At 40.3% G+C, this 16,897-nt stretch overlaps 2 protein-coding genes across 2 annotated transcripts in view; one reads left to right on the forward strand and one right to left on the reverse strand.

The window, feature by feature from the left end:
* The first annotated feature begins 1,773 nt into the window (after positions 1 to 1,773).
* Positions 1,774 to 16,167, forward strand: LOC134867325 (ly6/PLAUR domain-containing protein 1-like). Its single transcript, XM_063887807.1, has 3 exons — positions 1,774 to 1,949; positions 2,863 to 2,994; positions 13,805 to 16,167. The coding sequence occupies exons 1-3, from the start codon at positions 1,901 to 1,903 to the stop codon at positions 14,041 to 14,043; spliced, it is 420 nt and encodes a 139-aa protein (XP_063743877.1). The 5' UTR covers positions 1,774 to 1,900; the 3' UTR covers positions 14,044 to 16,167.
* gpr39 (G protein-coupled receptor 39) overlaps positions 9,501 to 16,897 on the reverse strand; it is a 57,674-nt gene continuing 50,277 nt past the window's right edge. Inside the window, exon 2 of the mRNA XM_063887806.1 lies at positions 9,501 to 16,654. Within this exon, the coding sequence (XP_063743876.1) occupies positions 16,158 to 16,654 (497 nt within the window). The 3' untranslated portion in view covers positions 9,501 to 16,157. The remainder of the gene's footprint in view (positions 16,655 to 16,897) is intronic.

The raw sequence follows: 16,897 nt of genomic DNA on the forward strand, positions 1-16,897 counted from the left end.
TCGTGGGTCTCCCTTCAGCTCACACCCAAGTTGGTTGCACATGCTGACATTGGAGGCATGCGTATCCATTGTTAGACATACCACCCGAATGCCCCGTGCATGCAGCTCCTCCAAAGCCTAATTGAGAAGGACCCTATGTGGTTCTTGAGAGAGAGACCTGGTCAGGAAGTATGCTATGGGAGCCATCCAATAACCTTGTAGGCCAACCACCATGAACACAAGAGCCTCAGAAGCAACATCAGTCTCACTGTTTCCATCTCCCATGTCTACAAAACCAGACATTGACTCGGTATTTGGATTACATTGCACATGTTTTTTTATGGACATGGCATCCAACATGAGTGAAACACATCCATATTTAGCCGGGTCACCCTGGCATCTTCTCTCCAGCATATCCAGCATCATCTTGTTCAGGCCAGGCTTGGCATCCACCGAACGCAGCCACCTGTAAAAATATCGCGTTCCTATAGTCTAGTAAAGTAGTGCAGTTATCGATATTTTTAGTATAATGCCTTACTTTACTTCGTTACACAAAAAAGTAATGTCGTTACTGTAATCCGTTAATTTACCCCCAACACTGATGCTATATGTACCTTTGCTTCTCCCCAGTATTCTTCCTGAGGAAGTTGACAGCATGGTTAAGGTAGGCAGCACCTTAACAAAATGTCCTTCTGTTAGAGTTAAACTCCGATTGCAGGTCAGAGAAGTGACATCACTGCCAGTCTCTTGTATTCAAGTCGAACTTTTCCGCCCTACTATAAAAAAGCCAATTACTTCTTACATCAACATGTGAATAAGTTAGTGGCAGAATTGTTTTTGCATGGAAGTAATTTCATACAGGGCTTGATGGAATGGATGATGCTGGAGATATTCTATATTTTTCATATTTATAAGACCAAAACAAAGAATTGTTTTCTGAAAAAACAATATAGCACCACACCAGCCTTAACATTTCAAGTTTTGTTGGTGGAAAACAGACGCTTGTGTCATTGTGCTTTATCTAGTAAGAGTTATACTGACTAATAGATTCATTGATGTTTACATTGTATTATCATATATTTTTAATATAGCTTACAACATCATTTATATTAACTTCATGTCACATTAGCATTATTATTATAATTACTAATGTCAGTTGTGTTTTTGGTGTACCATGTGCCAAGAAAGGACCTGTTATGGTTGAAAGTGTCATCCTGTACTTTAACAAGACCATAAAAGCATCTTTACCTTGGCTGGCTCATACCTCTTGATTCTTACACTAAATGTAAAACTTTCACTCTAAGAAGAAAAAGTAAAGTGGGTTTATGTTATGAGGATTCAAGCTTGATTATGGTTATGATGCAGCCCTGACAACCCTAACACTCTGATAGGGGACTTTGGAGGTGAAAACTATGAATCTCAATGTATAGTCTAAAATTTTTGGAAAACTATAAATACGGCAAATCAAGCTTCTGGGGTGATGTGACGATAACACAGATTTAGGACGGAAATGGAATGAGGTTCCTGATATGATATAAAGTGTGTATAGCAACAATAAAAGCACATCAGAGAGGCAGACCTCCGCCAACTCTACAACCTTCCACCAAGTTTCATCAAATCTGAACAATCCTGCTTACAATCAACAACCCACACCCAGGCTGCTTGGTGGGGGTTATACTGATTTGGAAAAAACATATTGGAGGTCCCTCAGTACCAGCATCGCTGTCAAAACAGTCACTTTTATATCACGTGGTACACATTATCGTCGTGTACGCGCGTCGGGGGCGTAGAGAGGTGCAACCTGGCAGGAGGTGGAGGAGGATGATGCCCGGATCAGGCTGCCCGCCGCTCCGTCTCTGCGCCTCAGACCCGGCGCACACTCGCCTCTCATGGTCCTGCTCCCGGGGACACTAAGCGCACCATGCGGCTGTTCATCGTATCCACTCTGCTGCTGCTCTCCTTCAGCTCAGGTATGGAACAATGGCTTCACTTTCTCAACACGTCACAGGATTAAACGCATAGAATATTTTTAGGGAATCGTTTGAAATCAAAACTTCATAACCTGATTTAGGAGCGATACGCGCTCATTAAACGTTTTCTTTCTGTCAAGTTGAGCATGTTGGCTCATCTATATTGTAGTGGGAAGCTTGTATATTGAAGTATTGATTTTTACACATTTACTTTTGACAACAATAAGAGATATCCTCTGTAATCTCGCTGTGGTGCGCGCCGCTGTGCATCTTAAAGGATGCAGGATGAAGTTTTGTTTTTTTTAACTGCCGAACAACAACTTGGATACCAACTGAACTCCACTCCACAGATATCATTGTGTCAGAGAGAGAGGAGCTGTATTCTGTGTCCACAGTAAAGTAACAATTCAACCATTTTAAAACGCTCAATTAGAAATAGATTTTTAACAGTATTATATTATGTAATGTGGAGAGGATGTGTACAAAAATATTAAAATCTTCTTTCTATGATAATTTTTTATTGGGGTGGGGGGTAGAGATAATGGAATATCAAGCATGAAAGCAAGACGTGATAAAAAAAAAAAAGTAATGCTCCGCCAGCAACTCAGACGCAGCTGAATAATTGAGCTGCAAGTCTGTCACATCAATTTGGTATGGTCAGAGTGCAAGCAACCATAAGTGTGAATATTCACCAAATGAAACTGCATTTCACTGAGAGATGAAACTCTTTATTCATGATGCAAGGGAAAACCGATGGAGTATAGAAATGAATGTGTGATGGGGAGGCTAATTTACCTGCTGAAAAGGACATCATGAAAATAGATATTATTGAGTGTGTGTGTGTGTGTGTGTGTGTGTGTGTGTGTGTGTGTGTGTGTGTGTGTGTGTGTGTGTGTGTGTGTGTGTGTCGCAGGGCTGGCTCTGCAGATCCAGTGCTACCAGTGTGAGGAGATGACCCATGACTGCTCCACGCCCGAGTTCATCGTCAACTGCACCGTCAACGTGCAGGACATGTGCCAGAAGGAGGTTCTGGTGATGGGCGATGGTAAAGCTTGTTCCTCCTATCTGCCTTCATGTGTGTTTTCATCTCGGCCTGTTTTCCTGTCAGGATATCTCAGCACAGAACAGACTCCAGTAAATCTGGACGGATTGGCCTCAATTAAAGAAAAGGGGATTAGGTTATGGTAGTGATCTGACATTTCAACCTTGCAGAAACTTGATTCAGAATCTGAATCTTTGTTTATGTTTGTCATGAAATCACTTAAACATAAGGCTTTGTTGAACTTTACAAAATGCCATGCAGTTGTTGGTGATCAGGTTGGTTTGCTTGTGTTGTGCAGACACAGCCTCAGGGTGTGCACGTCACGCTAAGACTCTTACACTTTCTGAATCAATAGAATCATGTTCGGAAAAAAACAGTTTTGAAAAGACGGTGAGCAAACAGTTTGCATTGCCAGAGTGTTTGAAGTACCCTGTCACACAGAGAGGAAAGCTCTCCAGCATATTGAACCAGAAGCCAGGCGCTGTGAGCAGAGATCACACTGATCTGAGGTCAGCAGGGACAGACCATCAGTATCATTATAGGATGAAAGTCTCAGCTGCAGGTCAGTTTATGATATAGCAGTCATGGATAAAAATTGTTCTATTCCCATCTGAGGAGAAAAGCCATCAGTTCATGCTGTGCATGCAAGGGCAGGTGTGTGTTCTTTGTGTGTGTGCAGAGTGTCCAGAAAACTCAAATCCTGCTGATCTGACAGAGCCCCACTGATACCAGCCAATAGACCAGCATCAATGCACTCTCCAATAATCAATATAATATTATACAATAATCATCAGGAACAGTGTCACTATTACCAGACAGCCACCACAGCGGGGCGTCAGCTTAGGTCTTAGGCTGTTTTTTAATTGAATTCTGGCATTTTAGTAACATGAGTGAATAATAAAGTTCTATTTTATCTATCTTAATCCATGGGCTTTCTTTAACAGGTTGGCTCCTGCATGTTTAGCCAAAAATATACAGGAATCTGCACTTGATGTTCATCTCATCACAATGTTTAATGTGAAATTATTCCATCCATTTCAGCTATTTCAACTCATTTTCATCTTCTCCCTGAATCCATGTGGACCAGTCAAAGCAACCCTGACTTTATCATTTTTAAGTATGCAGGTGATAGTTTGTTTATTTGATAAAGACGGCAGAAGGCAGAAAAAGGCCAGGGAGTCACTTGCGCCTCTCGATAAATACATGGTATACAGATACAGTTTTATTACATATTTATAAGAGAATATGACCTTCTGATCACCAAAGTCAGTGGGATTCATCCTCTTGGCACCATGAAAGAATAACAGTTTGATATTCGATAATGAGTTCACTCGTCATAAACACATGTTCTATTGTTGCTGTATTAATGCTGTATTTTTAGTATTGATGATACTTTCAATCTGAAGGTCTACTTAATTTGTTCCACCCAGCGTGAATCAGAGGTAATGTTTCCCTTCTCTCTACTGCTGATGAACAAAAGCAGTAAGATCCTGTCTTTGGTAATGTGCTTCCCAATCCGAAGGGAAGGGACATGGCTAAAGAGTGGACAGTTCTTTAATAAGAAAAATGTGCGCATGAATGCTCACGTACGTCCCAGCCTTTATCTCACGGTGTTATCATTACTGCTGCTCTGCATGAAAAGAATGGCTTAGAAATTCAACTGAACCCACCTTATCGCTATTTGAATGCTATAGATATATTTATAACTGCACAGTCACCTCTTTGCAGTGTGCTTAAGTGATAAGAACAAAAGCGTGTAAGGCTGTTTGTATACTTGCCCTGTGATTGCCTCTATGAGTCTGGCTGGCAGAGATCGAAGGGATGGCTTTGGAGTGTAAATCCGTCTTACCCCCATGAGGACACATACACATTCATTCAGATAAGGGCTGTTTTTCAGCTGGGCAGCAAGAGACAAGCCGATCTTCCGGTACTACCATCATCATTCTCCTCTCCATCATTACGTCTTAAAATGATAGAGCATGCTTTCCCCTTGCTCGGGATTGTTCCTTTCCAACTGTCTTTAAAGGACGCATGATTGGGCGCCATTTTTTCTAGAACCTTTCAAAGGTTTGGTGATTACACTTTTGTAATCACACAAACATGGTTAGAGTTACCTTTTAATGGATGTTGTAATGAGAGAGAGCTCGTAGATTTGACACACTGTACAGTTCCTTTCAGCTTCAAGAACCGCGCTGTTCAGGTCATTGTTCAGTCCTTTTTACTATTGTACTGTTTGCTTCAGTCCTGAACCACTTCAGGCAGCTGTTTTCATAAAAATAATGCAGAGGCCCCACTAACATGTTAATAATAACAAACAGCGACGTAATGTTACCGGTATCAAACATTATTTAGCCCACTTAAACGGAGCATGAGTTTAATTTTCGGCTATCTTCTTAATTTTCAGCATGTACTGCCAGAGAGATAGACATCTGCCAAAGAGTTGGATAAAGCTGTCGTGGCTTTAGTGATTCTGACGGTGATTGATACATATTGGATTGGCCATGAGCCTTCACTGCTATTATAAGTTGTTAGGAGCCTTAAAGGCCGACACAATGGTTATGCTATGCCACACTCCCCTTCACTGGAGGTATGTAAGAAATACAATGAAAACCAGACACACAGTTACTTTATTTAACAAATTCCTTGATCCTAGGCTACACTACTTCTTTCAGGATCAATGATGGCTGATATTTACATGACCTTAATAAGGAATAACCCCCGTCTCCTAAATAATGCTTTCATCTAAATATTTAATGTCATACAGATACATTCACATCACTGCAATGGGCCTTAATCTCCCTGGTTTTACACAGTAAATCAGAAAGATCCACACAATGTCCACAGACAGCACACTACGTAAAGCAGAGAAGTCAGGAGAGTCGGCGTAATAATTCCACATGGATAACTATGACAGCGCGTCTGAACTATCTGAACATTAGTGGTTGTCGTGTCACACTGTGGAAAGTTGTTCAGGTAATGCTGATGAAGCAATTGTTATAAAACAATGTCTTTACATCTGGTTTGTTTTGAAGACAGGAATAAGTGAACGGCTCCGTCTTTAAGTAAGTTGTTTGGGCACTGTGCTGTGTTTCTGTGTTTAGATGCCCCTGGTTTAATCTCTCAAAAGGATCAAAAAGGGAAAGTGAAATGATTGGATTGCTTGCACGATGAAGTCTACCAGAAAAAGTATCCAGTACAGGGTTTCCCACACATAGACTTTACTTGGGCGGGACGCCCAGGTATATTAACGGCCGCCAAAGAATATTTCGTGACCCATTACGGTTTTTTTGGGGGGGGGGGTTTTATCCGTCCGCGAGCACGACGCCATCCGCGATCGATTAACTAGTGGACAATGATCTCCTCGCTCTACGCCTCCTGTAGGCCTACCTGTTCGCTCTGCTATCGTGTGTAGCGTCTGCTAACAAGCGACAAAACATGCGCTGACATCAAGGAGGAAATGTATGAGGGCGGGACGGAAAGGGAGTGTTTCAACCTTCTAACTCGTGAGGTTTGAGGTCCATGTTTCTGAAACCTCCTCTGGGTTTGTCCATGGATGAGTGGCTTCACGGCCTCAGGCTGCTGTCCCAAGCTTTCAGACGTTTAAATATGCCAGCAGCTGACTGGTGCACAGTCACTTGACATTATGTAACAGGTCTTTATTAGGGTGACCAGATTTGAGGTGGCGAAAAAGAGGACACTTGCGATTTTTGGGGGGGAAGTCTAAGTACAGTAGACTTCTGTGCAAAGCGCCATTCAATTTAAGTACACGCTTAATGGTCCCATGAAAAACTGTGAAAACCGGACGTTTTCATGAATTTATAAAACCCCCCGGACGCTCCGGACAGGACATAAAAAGAGGACATGTCCGGGCAAAAGAGGACGTCTGGTCACCCTATCTTTATCCCAGCTGGTTTGAGACAGTTTGTGCGGGTCACGCTGCCTTCATGTTAAACAGAGAGCAGAGAGCGGGATGGAGACGTGTCCTCCTGAACCATGGCTTATCTAAATTAGCTTCTGCAATTCACAAAAGTTAATTTACTGTATCAGGAAAAGGGACATGAGAATGTGGTTGGTCACAGTAGTTTACAGTGATTTGCTTTAAGGAAGGGACTGCTGAAGTGTGTTTGTGATTGGGCTGGGTTTATGTAAAGGAGGGGGTCCGTACTCAGGGTTCACTAGATTGTTTTGGGTTTCCATTATCATAGCGTTCTTTACTAAATTATGTCATCAGTTCAGTGTACTGACCACACCCAGCTTAACATACTTTTGGTTTGACATGATGTTCAGTTAATGTTGTACCCAAAAATTCAAAGCGTCAACATTTTTTACTTCGACATTACATTTTTGGTGTGTGTCCCTTCAGTCTGTGTAAACCTGGTCTGAACAGTTGTGGATCAAATAAGGCTACACTAATATCATGAGTATTATCCATTAGTCAAATCCGATTTTAGTTCAGGATTGTTCTGATCACTTTATTAAACAGGTTTGGCTGGTGGATGACAAACCAATGTTCCAAGTTATTCATTTGAATTAAGTTATTAATAACTTATAGAACATTGGCTTCTCCTTCTGTCACACATTCATCTGTATTGAGTTAGTTAAATTAACTTGAGAAAGTAGATTTTTAATAAAATAGACTGTTCCATTTAACCTGATTATTGACTTTATTTTAAAAATGAGGACTAACCTTAAGATTTTCTTTTGTTGTGATAATATCCTAAAATATGGTAACGGTCTAAAATGTTTTTTTTTGGCAAGGAACCTGAATTAACCAAGTTGTTAGAGAGGATTTCACAGCAATATAACATGGATTTTAGAAAGGAATACTTTTTTGTTTTATTTCCTAACATAAACGGTATGCAAACCAAATGAAAGGACACACAATATATAGCTTTGGTGGGGGTATCACAATTGTGCTGAGGATTTAGAATTTCACTGGCATTTATATGAACTGCACAATGGGTGGTACTGTTTAAACCCAGTATGAGTACATTGCTTTAAAATAACTTTGTGAACATACTTTTTGTTATTTAAGGTAACCTCAAATAAGGGCCCGTGAAACCAGAATTCAGTCCAGTATTTTTAAGATGTGTTTAAATGTCTTCAATGCCTTACATGATTCGAAACCTTTTAAGAATTCCTCCGCTTCCTCTTATTAGCCCTTTTGGGTTTGTGTAACATAATTGTGCTGCTGTCCAGACTGTCTTGTAACAGAGCTATCATCCTGGTTACACCAAGGTAACACAGGAAAATCCAATTGAAAAGTCTCAGTGCCAAGAACCTTCATTTCTTGACAGACTCCAGGCTTTTATCACTAAACCTACCAGCTATTAATTTTACTGTACTCAACTGACCATTTATCAGGGGGGCATCTTTGTGTCGGCTCATATAACATCTGCCTTCTAATTTTACTGTTAAGTCACGTTTGATTTAGATGGATGATAAAGCCCACAGAGCAGATCATACATGTCTCACATGTTTGTGTCAAGAGCAGCTTGTTTCACACAGATGCTTTATCAAAGCAAGAAACACATGGACTTTTCCTTTTCAATCATAATATTGCTAACTATACGAAACTTTTAGGAGCCAAATGTTTGCCTGCGTCTTTTCTCTAAAACAAAAGAGCACAGCAGGATCAGAAATTATTCAATTTTTTTGAAAAATTCTCATTAAGCTGAGCAATCAAAGGTCCTCCTGACTCTCGGACTTATTGGATTGCTCTCTTCCCTGATCAGCCGACCGTGCTGATTCTCATTAGACTAAAGTTCCCTCAGTGCTCAAAAGCTGATAAGAAATCTCACCCTTTCCATAAACTAACTCAACAGCATTATTTAGATTGAAGTGCTGAATCTTAGAATTCCCACTCCCAAATGTAATGATTTTAAAAAATATATAACTAATAGATTATAGACGTTATAGATTAGATGCAGACTTTGACTTTTTGTTTTCAATGTTTTTATTAATTACGATGTCACAAAAACCTGAATAAACCCCCCAAAAATAATATCATAATTCTCACACTTTTAGCCTTTTATGTTTGAGCAATAATACATCTTTTGGTATTAACGTATCTTTTTGACATTTTGTTTAAATTACAAGATTTAAGACATAAAACTGAATCCATGCCAATGAAGACACATTTTTATAAAAAATCAAACTTCTTATTATAGTTTATGTTATGTTGTAAGTCAGTTTATTGGAATGGAATAAAAGCTGTGATGTTATTTACACTTTTCTCAACAGTAACAAGTAATAACTCATAATTCACTTTTTGGTTTAAAATATCATTGAAAGTTCAAAACCTATAAACAAGTAAGAGAGTTATGGCATAAGACGTAAAAAGCTTAAAAAGCACCAGAAATGCACAATCTGCATTGGTCAGTCCCGATCAGCTCGGATGGTTTAGTGCAGGAGTAACCAACCTTTTCAAGCCGAAGATCATTTTTTATTCCAAATGGTAAACCGAGATCCACCAATCCGATATCTTCAAAAAAAAAAACACTTAGGAGTAAGACTGTTCATCCTATATTTATTTTTGCAATCAATTTCTGTTACAACAGGCTGAATGTACGTGCATACATACACACAAAGAAAAACACAGTTATGCACAGTTATCTGTTATCAGGAAACGCTGGAGCACCTTGCCCCGACTGAGCCACCTTACATCTGCGTGAAGGATCAAATCTCCATATGCAGAGTCGAGTTCGTCCAATAAAGACTTAAATAGACGGTGCTGAAACGCTTTGGTGCGAATTGAATTGACTATTTTAACAACGACATTCATTATATGTGACATGTCAATTGCTTTAGCTGCCAATGCCTGTTGATGTATCACACAGTGATAGTTTACAAATGGTGGAAAGTCTGGGTCTTTTCTGCACAACGCGACGAATCCTGAACGAACACCGATCATCGCCGGTGCCCCATCGGTTGTGAAGCACACTATTTGATGAATGGGAATCTTGTACTCAAGAACAAAGTCCTTGAATGCCTTGTACACGTCCTCACCCCTGGTTCTTTCTTTCAATGGGATAAGGGCCAGAAAGTCCTCCTTGACAGTAAAATCCGTGAAAACCATTCGGACAACCACACTTAGCTGGGCTGTGTCTGTGGCGTCGGTAGACTCGTCAAATTGAATTGAAAAGTATTCAGAGAAAGATAAGTCTTTTAATACTTGCTGGGATACATTTTCGGACAATGACTCGACTCCTCTGGCTACAGTAGGTGCGCCATACCGATGTTAACTGTAAGTTAAGGTTGGCAGAACTTGGCACAGTTTAAAGTTACTACTTTCTCAAGATGTCCGTTAGGATATGATTTTTTGCATGCAGCCTCAGCATAGACCTCAGCATATCAAATAACCAATTGAAGTTTGTAAAATTACCTATGTGTGATTCAAATCAAGAAGCCAGAGCTAGGTCTAAAAAGCTTGTTAAAACAACCAACCAACCATGCTAGGGATCGACAGTGAAGGCTTTGAAAATCGACCAGTCGATCGCGATTGACCTGTTGGTTACCCCTGGTTTAGTGCATTGGTTCTCAGCTCAAGCGTCAGGAACTACTTTTTTCCTCCGTCAATAAATCGCGACCCAAAGTTTTGATCCACTAACATTTATGTGTATATATATATATATATATATATATGCTTCTCAGCATACACTAAGTAAAGGGAAGTACAGTGCATATATCATACAGTACATTATACCATATTTCAGTATATGGAGTCCATGGGAACAAACCCACATCCTCAACATTGTTAGTGCTATGCAAAGTTGATTATATCCCTTCACAGAACTGCAGTATGCTTTTTAAAGGACTTTGTGTTCCTGTACTGACAGCTGAAGCTGCTGCTCCTCACAGAGAGAGGAGGAGAAAGAAGAGAGGCTGTGTGAAGAACTTTAAATAAGGATAAGGGAAGATAGCCCCCATTGTTCTGTGTGTCAAAATGACAGACAGCATACACACCTGTCAATCATCAAACTGGGGGTCTTATTTCATTACGTGTTCCTTTCTATTTGAAGTTGGACCCTTGGATGTATAAAGAGTAGTTCTACGTCAAAGTTAGACCGTGGGGACTTCCAGCAACAACTCCATGCCGTTAACTTGATTATGATTGGCCAGAAGACTCGAGAAGCATCACCTAAGATGTTTTATAGAGAAAATGATCACTACGTGAGAGCAGTTTTCAAAAGCGTTTCTGGTCCCCGGTATTTCCAGTCAAACGGCAATCTGCACGCGCATCATTAGAAATTCTGGCCTTCAAAATAAAATTTCTGCGTCAAAACATTTTTTTTCTCAAACGTTTTTTTCACTCACACATCTACGACCGCCTCAAAATGGGTCCCAACAGTTGAAAACCACTAGTCTAGTGTATCCTATGCTGAAGGAAGCATTGAAGCTTCTTTGCTAACATCTACAGAATTCAAACATCTCGTACTTCAGGGTCATTTCACTCAGTTAGGAACCTTCCTAAGCAAAAAACACTATTGGGCAAACTTAAGTGTCTGCTTCATTTCTTCCCTTCTGTTTCAGACGTCCCAGCTCCTGACAGACATAACAGAACAAACAACTTCTGGAGCAGCAGTCAGACTACAGACTGCTTAAGTGTCTGAACTTGAGCTGTCAGTAGGTTCAGCTGAAGAGAAAGAGTGTGTGAGGCCACCCAATCAATCAGCCACTTAGAACACTCCTCACAATACACACTAATTAAAGAATCTGAGAAGTATAAAATAAACTTAAAGTCTAGTTCCTGATAAAACATATTTGGAAACAGCAGAGGTCTAAGAATCACATGATAAGTGATGGTTTGAAGTGAGAAAAACTCATAAAATCTGTATTCTCTGTCAGTGACTTTTACCGCCGCTCATTTTCCACTGACTGCCCGGGATATCACTATTTTCCAATTGCTACTCAAGATAAAAACCCACGGATTATCTATTTTCAACCACAGCATTTTCCTACTTGGTCCCACACATTTCTCTTTTTGAGTTCATAATGTGATGGGCCATATCAAGGTTTGAGCAGAAAAATGACAGAGATCCTCAGAATCGTCTTCCAGCCCTTCAGAGTGTGACAGATAAAATGTGAGATATATGAACACAGTGAGAGTCAGGTTTTGTGGGGAGACGGGACATTTGCTTCCAGAGCTTTGCAACATTTCACACTAAACACCTTCTGGGATCTCCAATGATATTTGCAGTATATAAGACATGGGAGGACACACATTTCAAATGAAAATACTTCTGAAGATAGCAGTATCTGTTGCACTCGGGGTGGGGAGGCATGACACATTAAAAGGGCTGCTGGAAGTTCATGTGCTGTTATCCAAATTTCATTGAAATAAAATGTCAACCAAATGTTACCGTCTCCCTCCACTGATCTTTCCAACAACTTGTTTCAACAAGCTTTTCAAGTACATCAGTGGTTTCTACTTCAAAATGGGGATTAAATATATATATGGTCACAGCTGAGGGTACTTTTCATTCCCGTGCTCCGTAACTAAACTTCACTGTGATGTGGATCATAGCTGTTGGAGTCAGTCTTCCTGGGAAGAATGCTTTTCAGGAGATCTTGAAAATAGTTTTTTTTATTTTTGTCTACCAAAAGACACAAAACCTTACATTCATCATTGATCAAATCAACTGTAGATAAGACAGAGCTAGGTTGTAGTAAAATATTTATTTAAAATATAAGTGTCAAGGTGTTTGAAGCTCTTTCTGGGCACGGATCCAAGCATGTGTAGGGACCAATCAGAAACTAATTGATTATTCTGGTAGGTGGTGGGTGGGCAATGTATTTATTTTAGTAAAAGTGTTGTTATTTTTGGAAACTAATAAATGAAATGCTCTAACGAAAAGAAAAAAAAAAGTTTGGATACATGGATAACTTTTCCAATGTTACCTTAGATCATGTACTGTTATTAGCTCCAACCAACATTATCAGATGTCCCAGAATAACGGCCAACACCCATGGACTGTAGTGGAAGTAGCATCAGACATAACAACTTGTGTTAGCGCAGGCCAGCTAGCTAGCTTGGTTAGAAAGATGCATCTGAAGTTTGTAATTGAGACGCTAAATTTGAATAGTGGAAAACATGCTCGCTTTTAATGATCAGAAATATTGAGCAGCCAACCAAATAGGCTTTAGCAATATTTATAGTGGGAAGTAACAATTATTTGTCCTGTTACTCTATTTTTTTCATATAAAGACACAAGTCTTATATTGGGATTGTTTCATAACCATTTAAAAATTTGATGTAGTCTGGTGTTGATGGATCAACGGGTAAGAAACCATGGACCCTGCTGCCTGTGCAGCTGACCACTGGTTGATTTACCAGTCTGCAATTTCTTTGTTTATTCTAAAAAAAAATATTGGTAACCTTTCAAAGTAACCTCCAAAATTCAGAAGTTTGAGGTTCATGATCTAGGCTTAAAGTTACTGTACAAAAATCATTGGTCAGCTAGTTAGCGTTTCTGGCTCTAGTGTTTGTATCAAAAGCTCCACTGAACTCGCACCCACTGAGAGCACCAATTAATAAGCATAAAAGGGGCTATTTTTCCAAATCATGAACTAATTAAACTAGACAATAGGACAATTTTATGCAAATCTTTAAGAGACACAGGAGAAAGCTAAGTATTATGGCCCCAAAAGGAGCATTATTCCAATTAAGCAGGGATGTTTCCTTTAAGTTGGGTTCACCTTGTTGAAAGGATACATCCTGTTTATCTTCAATTACATGCCTTCCTCTCACTGTTTCTCTCTTTGTTCCCTCTCATTACCAGCCTAATGCCCTAGTTTCTGTCCTTATTTTCAGGGATACACTACCGCAAGTTGTGCGCCTCATCAGGAGCCTGTCTCATCGCTTCGTCTGGCTACCAGCAGTTCTGTACCGGCAAGCTTAACTCAGTGTGCATCACCTGCTGCAACACGCCGCTGTGTAACGGACTGCGGCAAAAGAAACGACCCCAACCGTCAGCTGCCGTTACCCTGAACACATCGCACCTCAATGTGTTTTCTCTTTACATCCTCCTACTGCCCTCCACCCTGTGCTGACAGAGCTCCACAGTGTGTAAGATGAGCATTGGCAGTGGAGACAACATGAACTGTATTTAATGAGACAGTTAAGAGCGCATACTGTGAAATGTATTTTCTTTTAGGTTGGGGAAGCTTTGCAAAGTATTTGTTCTCTTGACTCACTTTCCGTTGCAGCTGGCATCCAAAGGCTCAAATTGCGAAATGTTATAATCACGTGTTCATGTAACAAACAAGGTCATCATCAAGGACAGCTGGGCGGGGTGAGGTGGAGGACAGTGCCGAGGAACAGCTTCTGGCTTTTTTGTTGGGCAGCAGGTGGCTCATTCTTTGTTTACTTGCATAACAAGAACAAATACAACATATTGAAGGTAATAAAGCGAGGTCGGATTCGTCATACTCAGGCTTAGAATAACTTTAGAATAAATAAGTCTGATTTCTTCTAAATGAGATCCGTTATCATGAGCATCACTAATTTTGCTGTAATGCTGAACTGAAAATGTATCGTATGTATGACAATGATACGATTGAATGATTTTGAAAAATAAGTCAGGAAAAGTCTTTGTGTAAAGGAAAACATAATCTAGTTCTTAGAATAAAGCCACCTACAGCCCTCATAACTCTCACAGATACAACATCTTCTCATGGGTAGACGCATAAAAAAGTGCTTTACCTTCCTCCAATGGTTTGTAACAAGCATTACCGTCTGCTCACAAAAGTCTTCATATAGCTAAAAGAGCATGTTGTACACAACTCTTTTTTTTTTAACTAGTTCCAAGATATTCATAGCATCTCTGGTGGCAACAATGGAACTGTTTGAAGTGAAGAGGAGCAGCAGTACTTCAGTCCTTTAGTGGAGGGACTTTTCAAATTGTTGTTTAAGATGTTTCCTATGATCAGTGAATATGACGTGTGGCAAACAACAGTATGCTATGCATACCTCTATTCAGAGCCGCATTTATTATGAACAGAGGTAATGTGATGTGCAAACCATTCAAGAAGTTGGTTTTTCCCATTGGGTTTTTCAGGGGTCAGGTGTTAGGTTTGGAGGTGACCTGACCTTAAAGGAACCCTCTGGAGTTGTGTGTGTGTGTCCTTGGAGTCGAACAAACACGTTGAGTATATTTCTAAAGACAATTTTTTGAGACCTGCGCTGCTTTTTGTTTCCGCCAGCTAATGGAACATAAGCACGGGGAACGATGCTTGTCTGCACTGGAAGCTTGAATCTTGCAGTTGCTGAATCCGTCTTCATTTGACAAGTTAGTTAAAAACGTTTTCCAGGAGTTTCGCACTTGACGCCCCTAATTTAAATAAAGTAGCCCAGGGACAAATTATATTGAGGAGCAGCAAGCGCGTATCAGTATATACTTTACCCTTTCAAGAAAAATAACATCATATCTTGTTTAGGAATAAAGTGACAGCACCCTCTAGCAGCTGTCGGAATTATACAAAATTAGACTTTAAACAAGTGGCGATGAATGTCCTCCCAGTACAAAACTTCTGCTTTATTTTATGTGTCATTGAGTCATCTGATTGTTTACTGCTGACTTGGTGCATGCACTGTAAAATGTATTGGTTTGCTCAGGCTGGTGTACTTTTTTCCCCATTGAACATAATGAATTCCTGCTTTCTCCTCAAGACATTTTTTCTAATTTACTTCATTTACTTCCTGACTTTTTAAAATTTGACTGATGTTGAACGGACTGCACAATAACTGTTTAGCCCTGTGCAGTCAACAAAAGAGTGAAACGAGTCACCGCTTCTTAATCACTGTATATACCATTTGTGTACTATTGTGACACCCACGAGAAGCAGGCCAAATCGCTGCTCTATAGCACCCCCAGTGGTCAAATGCTGGGTACCTTTAACTTCAACTCAACGTGTTGGGTCTTCATGCTAAACTGATCATTTGAGCTTTTGTATAATCTTTACTGACTTGATAACAAGTTCACACTTGAGGAGAGCCATGAAGCTTGCTATTGTGCCAAATTGTCAGCTGAGCCTGATCTTTTAAAGATATACCTGACTTAACGTTTGGTACTGTTTTAACTGTGAATATTTCAGTTGTTTTCTGATGGCAGCACAAGAATCATCGAGTTGTTTTGACTGTTCACTGTGTTGCATTAAATTGTACATTATACTTCAGTCTCTGATGGTACGTCTGTCTTTGTTTGGAGATCGGACTCTGCAGTCAGGCTGAGCGACGTTTGAGTATTTGAAGCCACTCCTGAGTCACTTTGACTTTGGAAGCTTGTAAAGGTGGGGGGAGTTTTCTCGGTAGCGAGAGTGGGGTGGTTTGCCCTGCTGCGAAGCAACGACTTTTTTAGCAAAGGCCGGAGGGAGCGTGCAGAGGCAGCTTGGGAGCTACGCACGTTGCGCTTGTTGATGTGTTCGATGGTGAGGCGGCACCGCAGCACCTGGACAAACACCTCCCTGAACTGTCTAGAGGAGAGGTTGTAAAGGAACGGGTTGATGACGGAGCTCAGATAGAAAAAACTGTCGGCCACTGGGTGGAGAGCAATGTAGCTCCGGAAGTAGGAAGTAGTCCAGCGGGATTTGGGCACGGCAGCCATCATAAGACGACGTACTTGGTTGGGAAGCCAGCACACCATCAAGGACCCAACGATGAGACCTGGGGAAAAGCCAGAGAGAATTTCAAAAAACAAAAGAAGAAACATGGTTTGTTACTGACAAGACTGATTACACTCACATTTGTACAGTAAATATAAAACTGAAGCAAAGGATGTTTAGCTTAGCTTAAAAACTAGAAGCAGGGGGTTACAGCAACTGTAGCATGGGTCTGTTCAAACGAAACCTACCAGCTCCTTTAAGGCTCACTACTTAGCAAAATATAATGCATGTTTTTAATCCGTAA

Source organism: Eleginops maclovinus, chromosome 7 (assembly GCF_036324505.1).
Source record: "Eleginops maclovinus isolate JMC-PN-2008 ecotype Puerto Natales chromosome 7, JC_Emac_rtc_rv5, whole genome shotgun sequence".
Taxonomy (NCBI): Eukaryota; Metazoa; Chordata; class Actinopteri; order Perciformes; family Eleginopidae; genus Eleginops; species Eleginops maclovinus.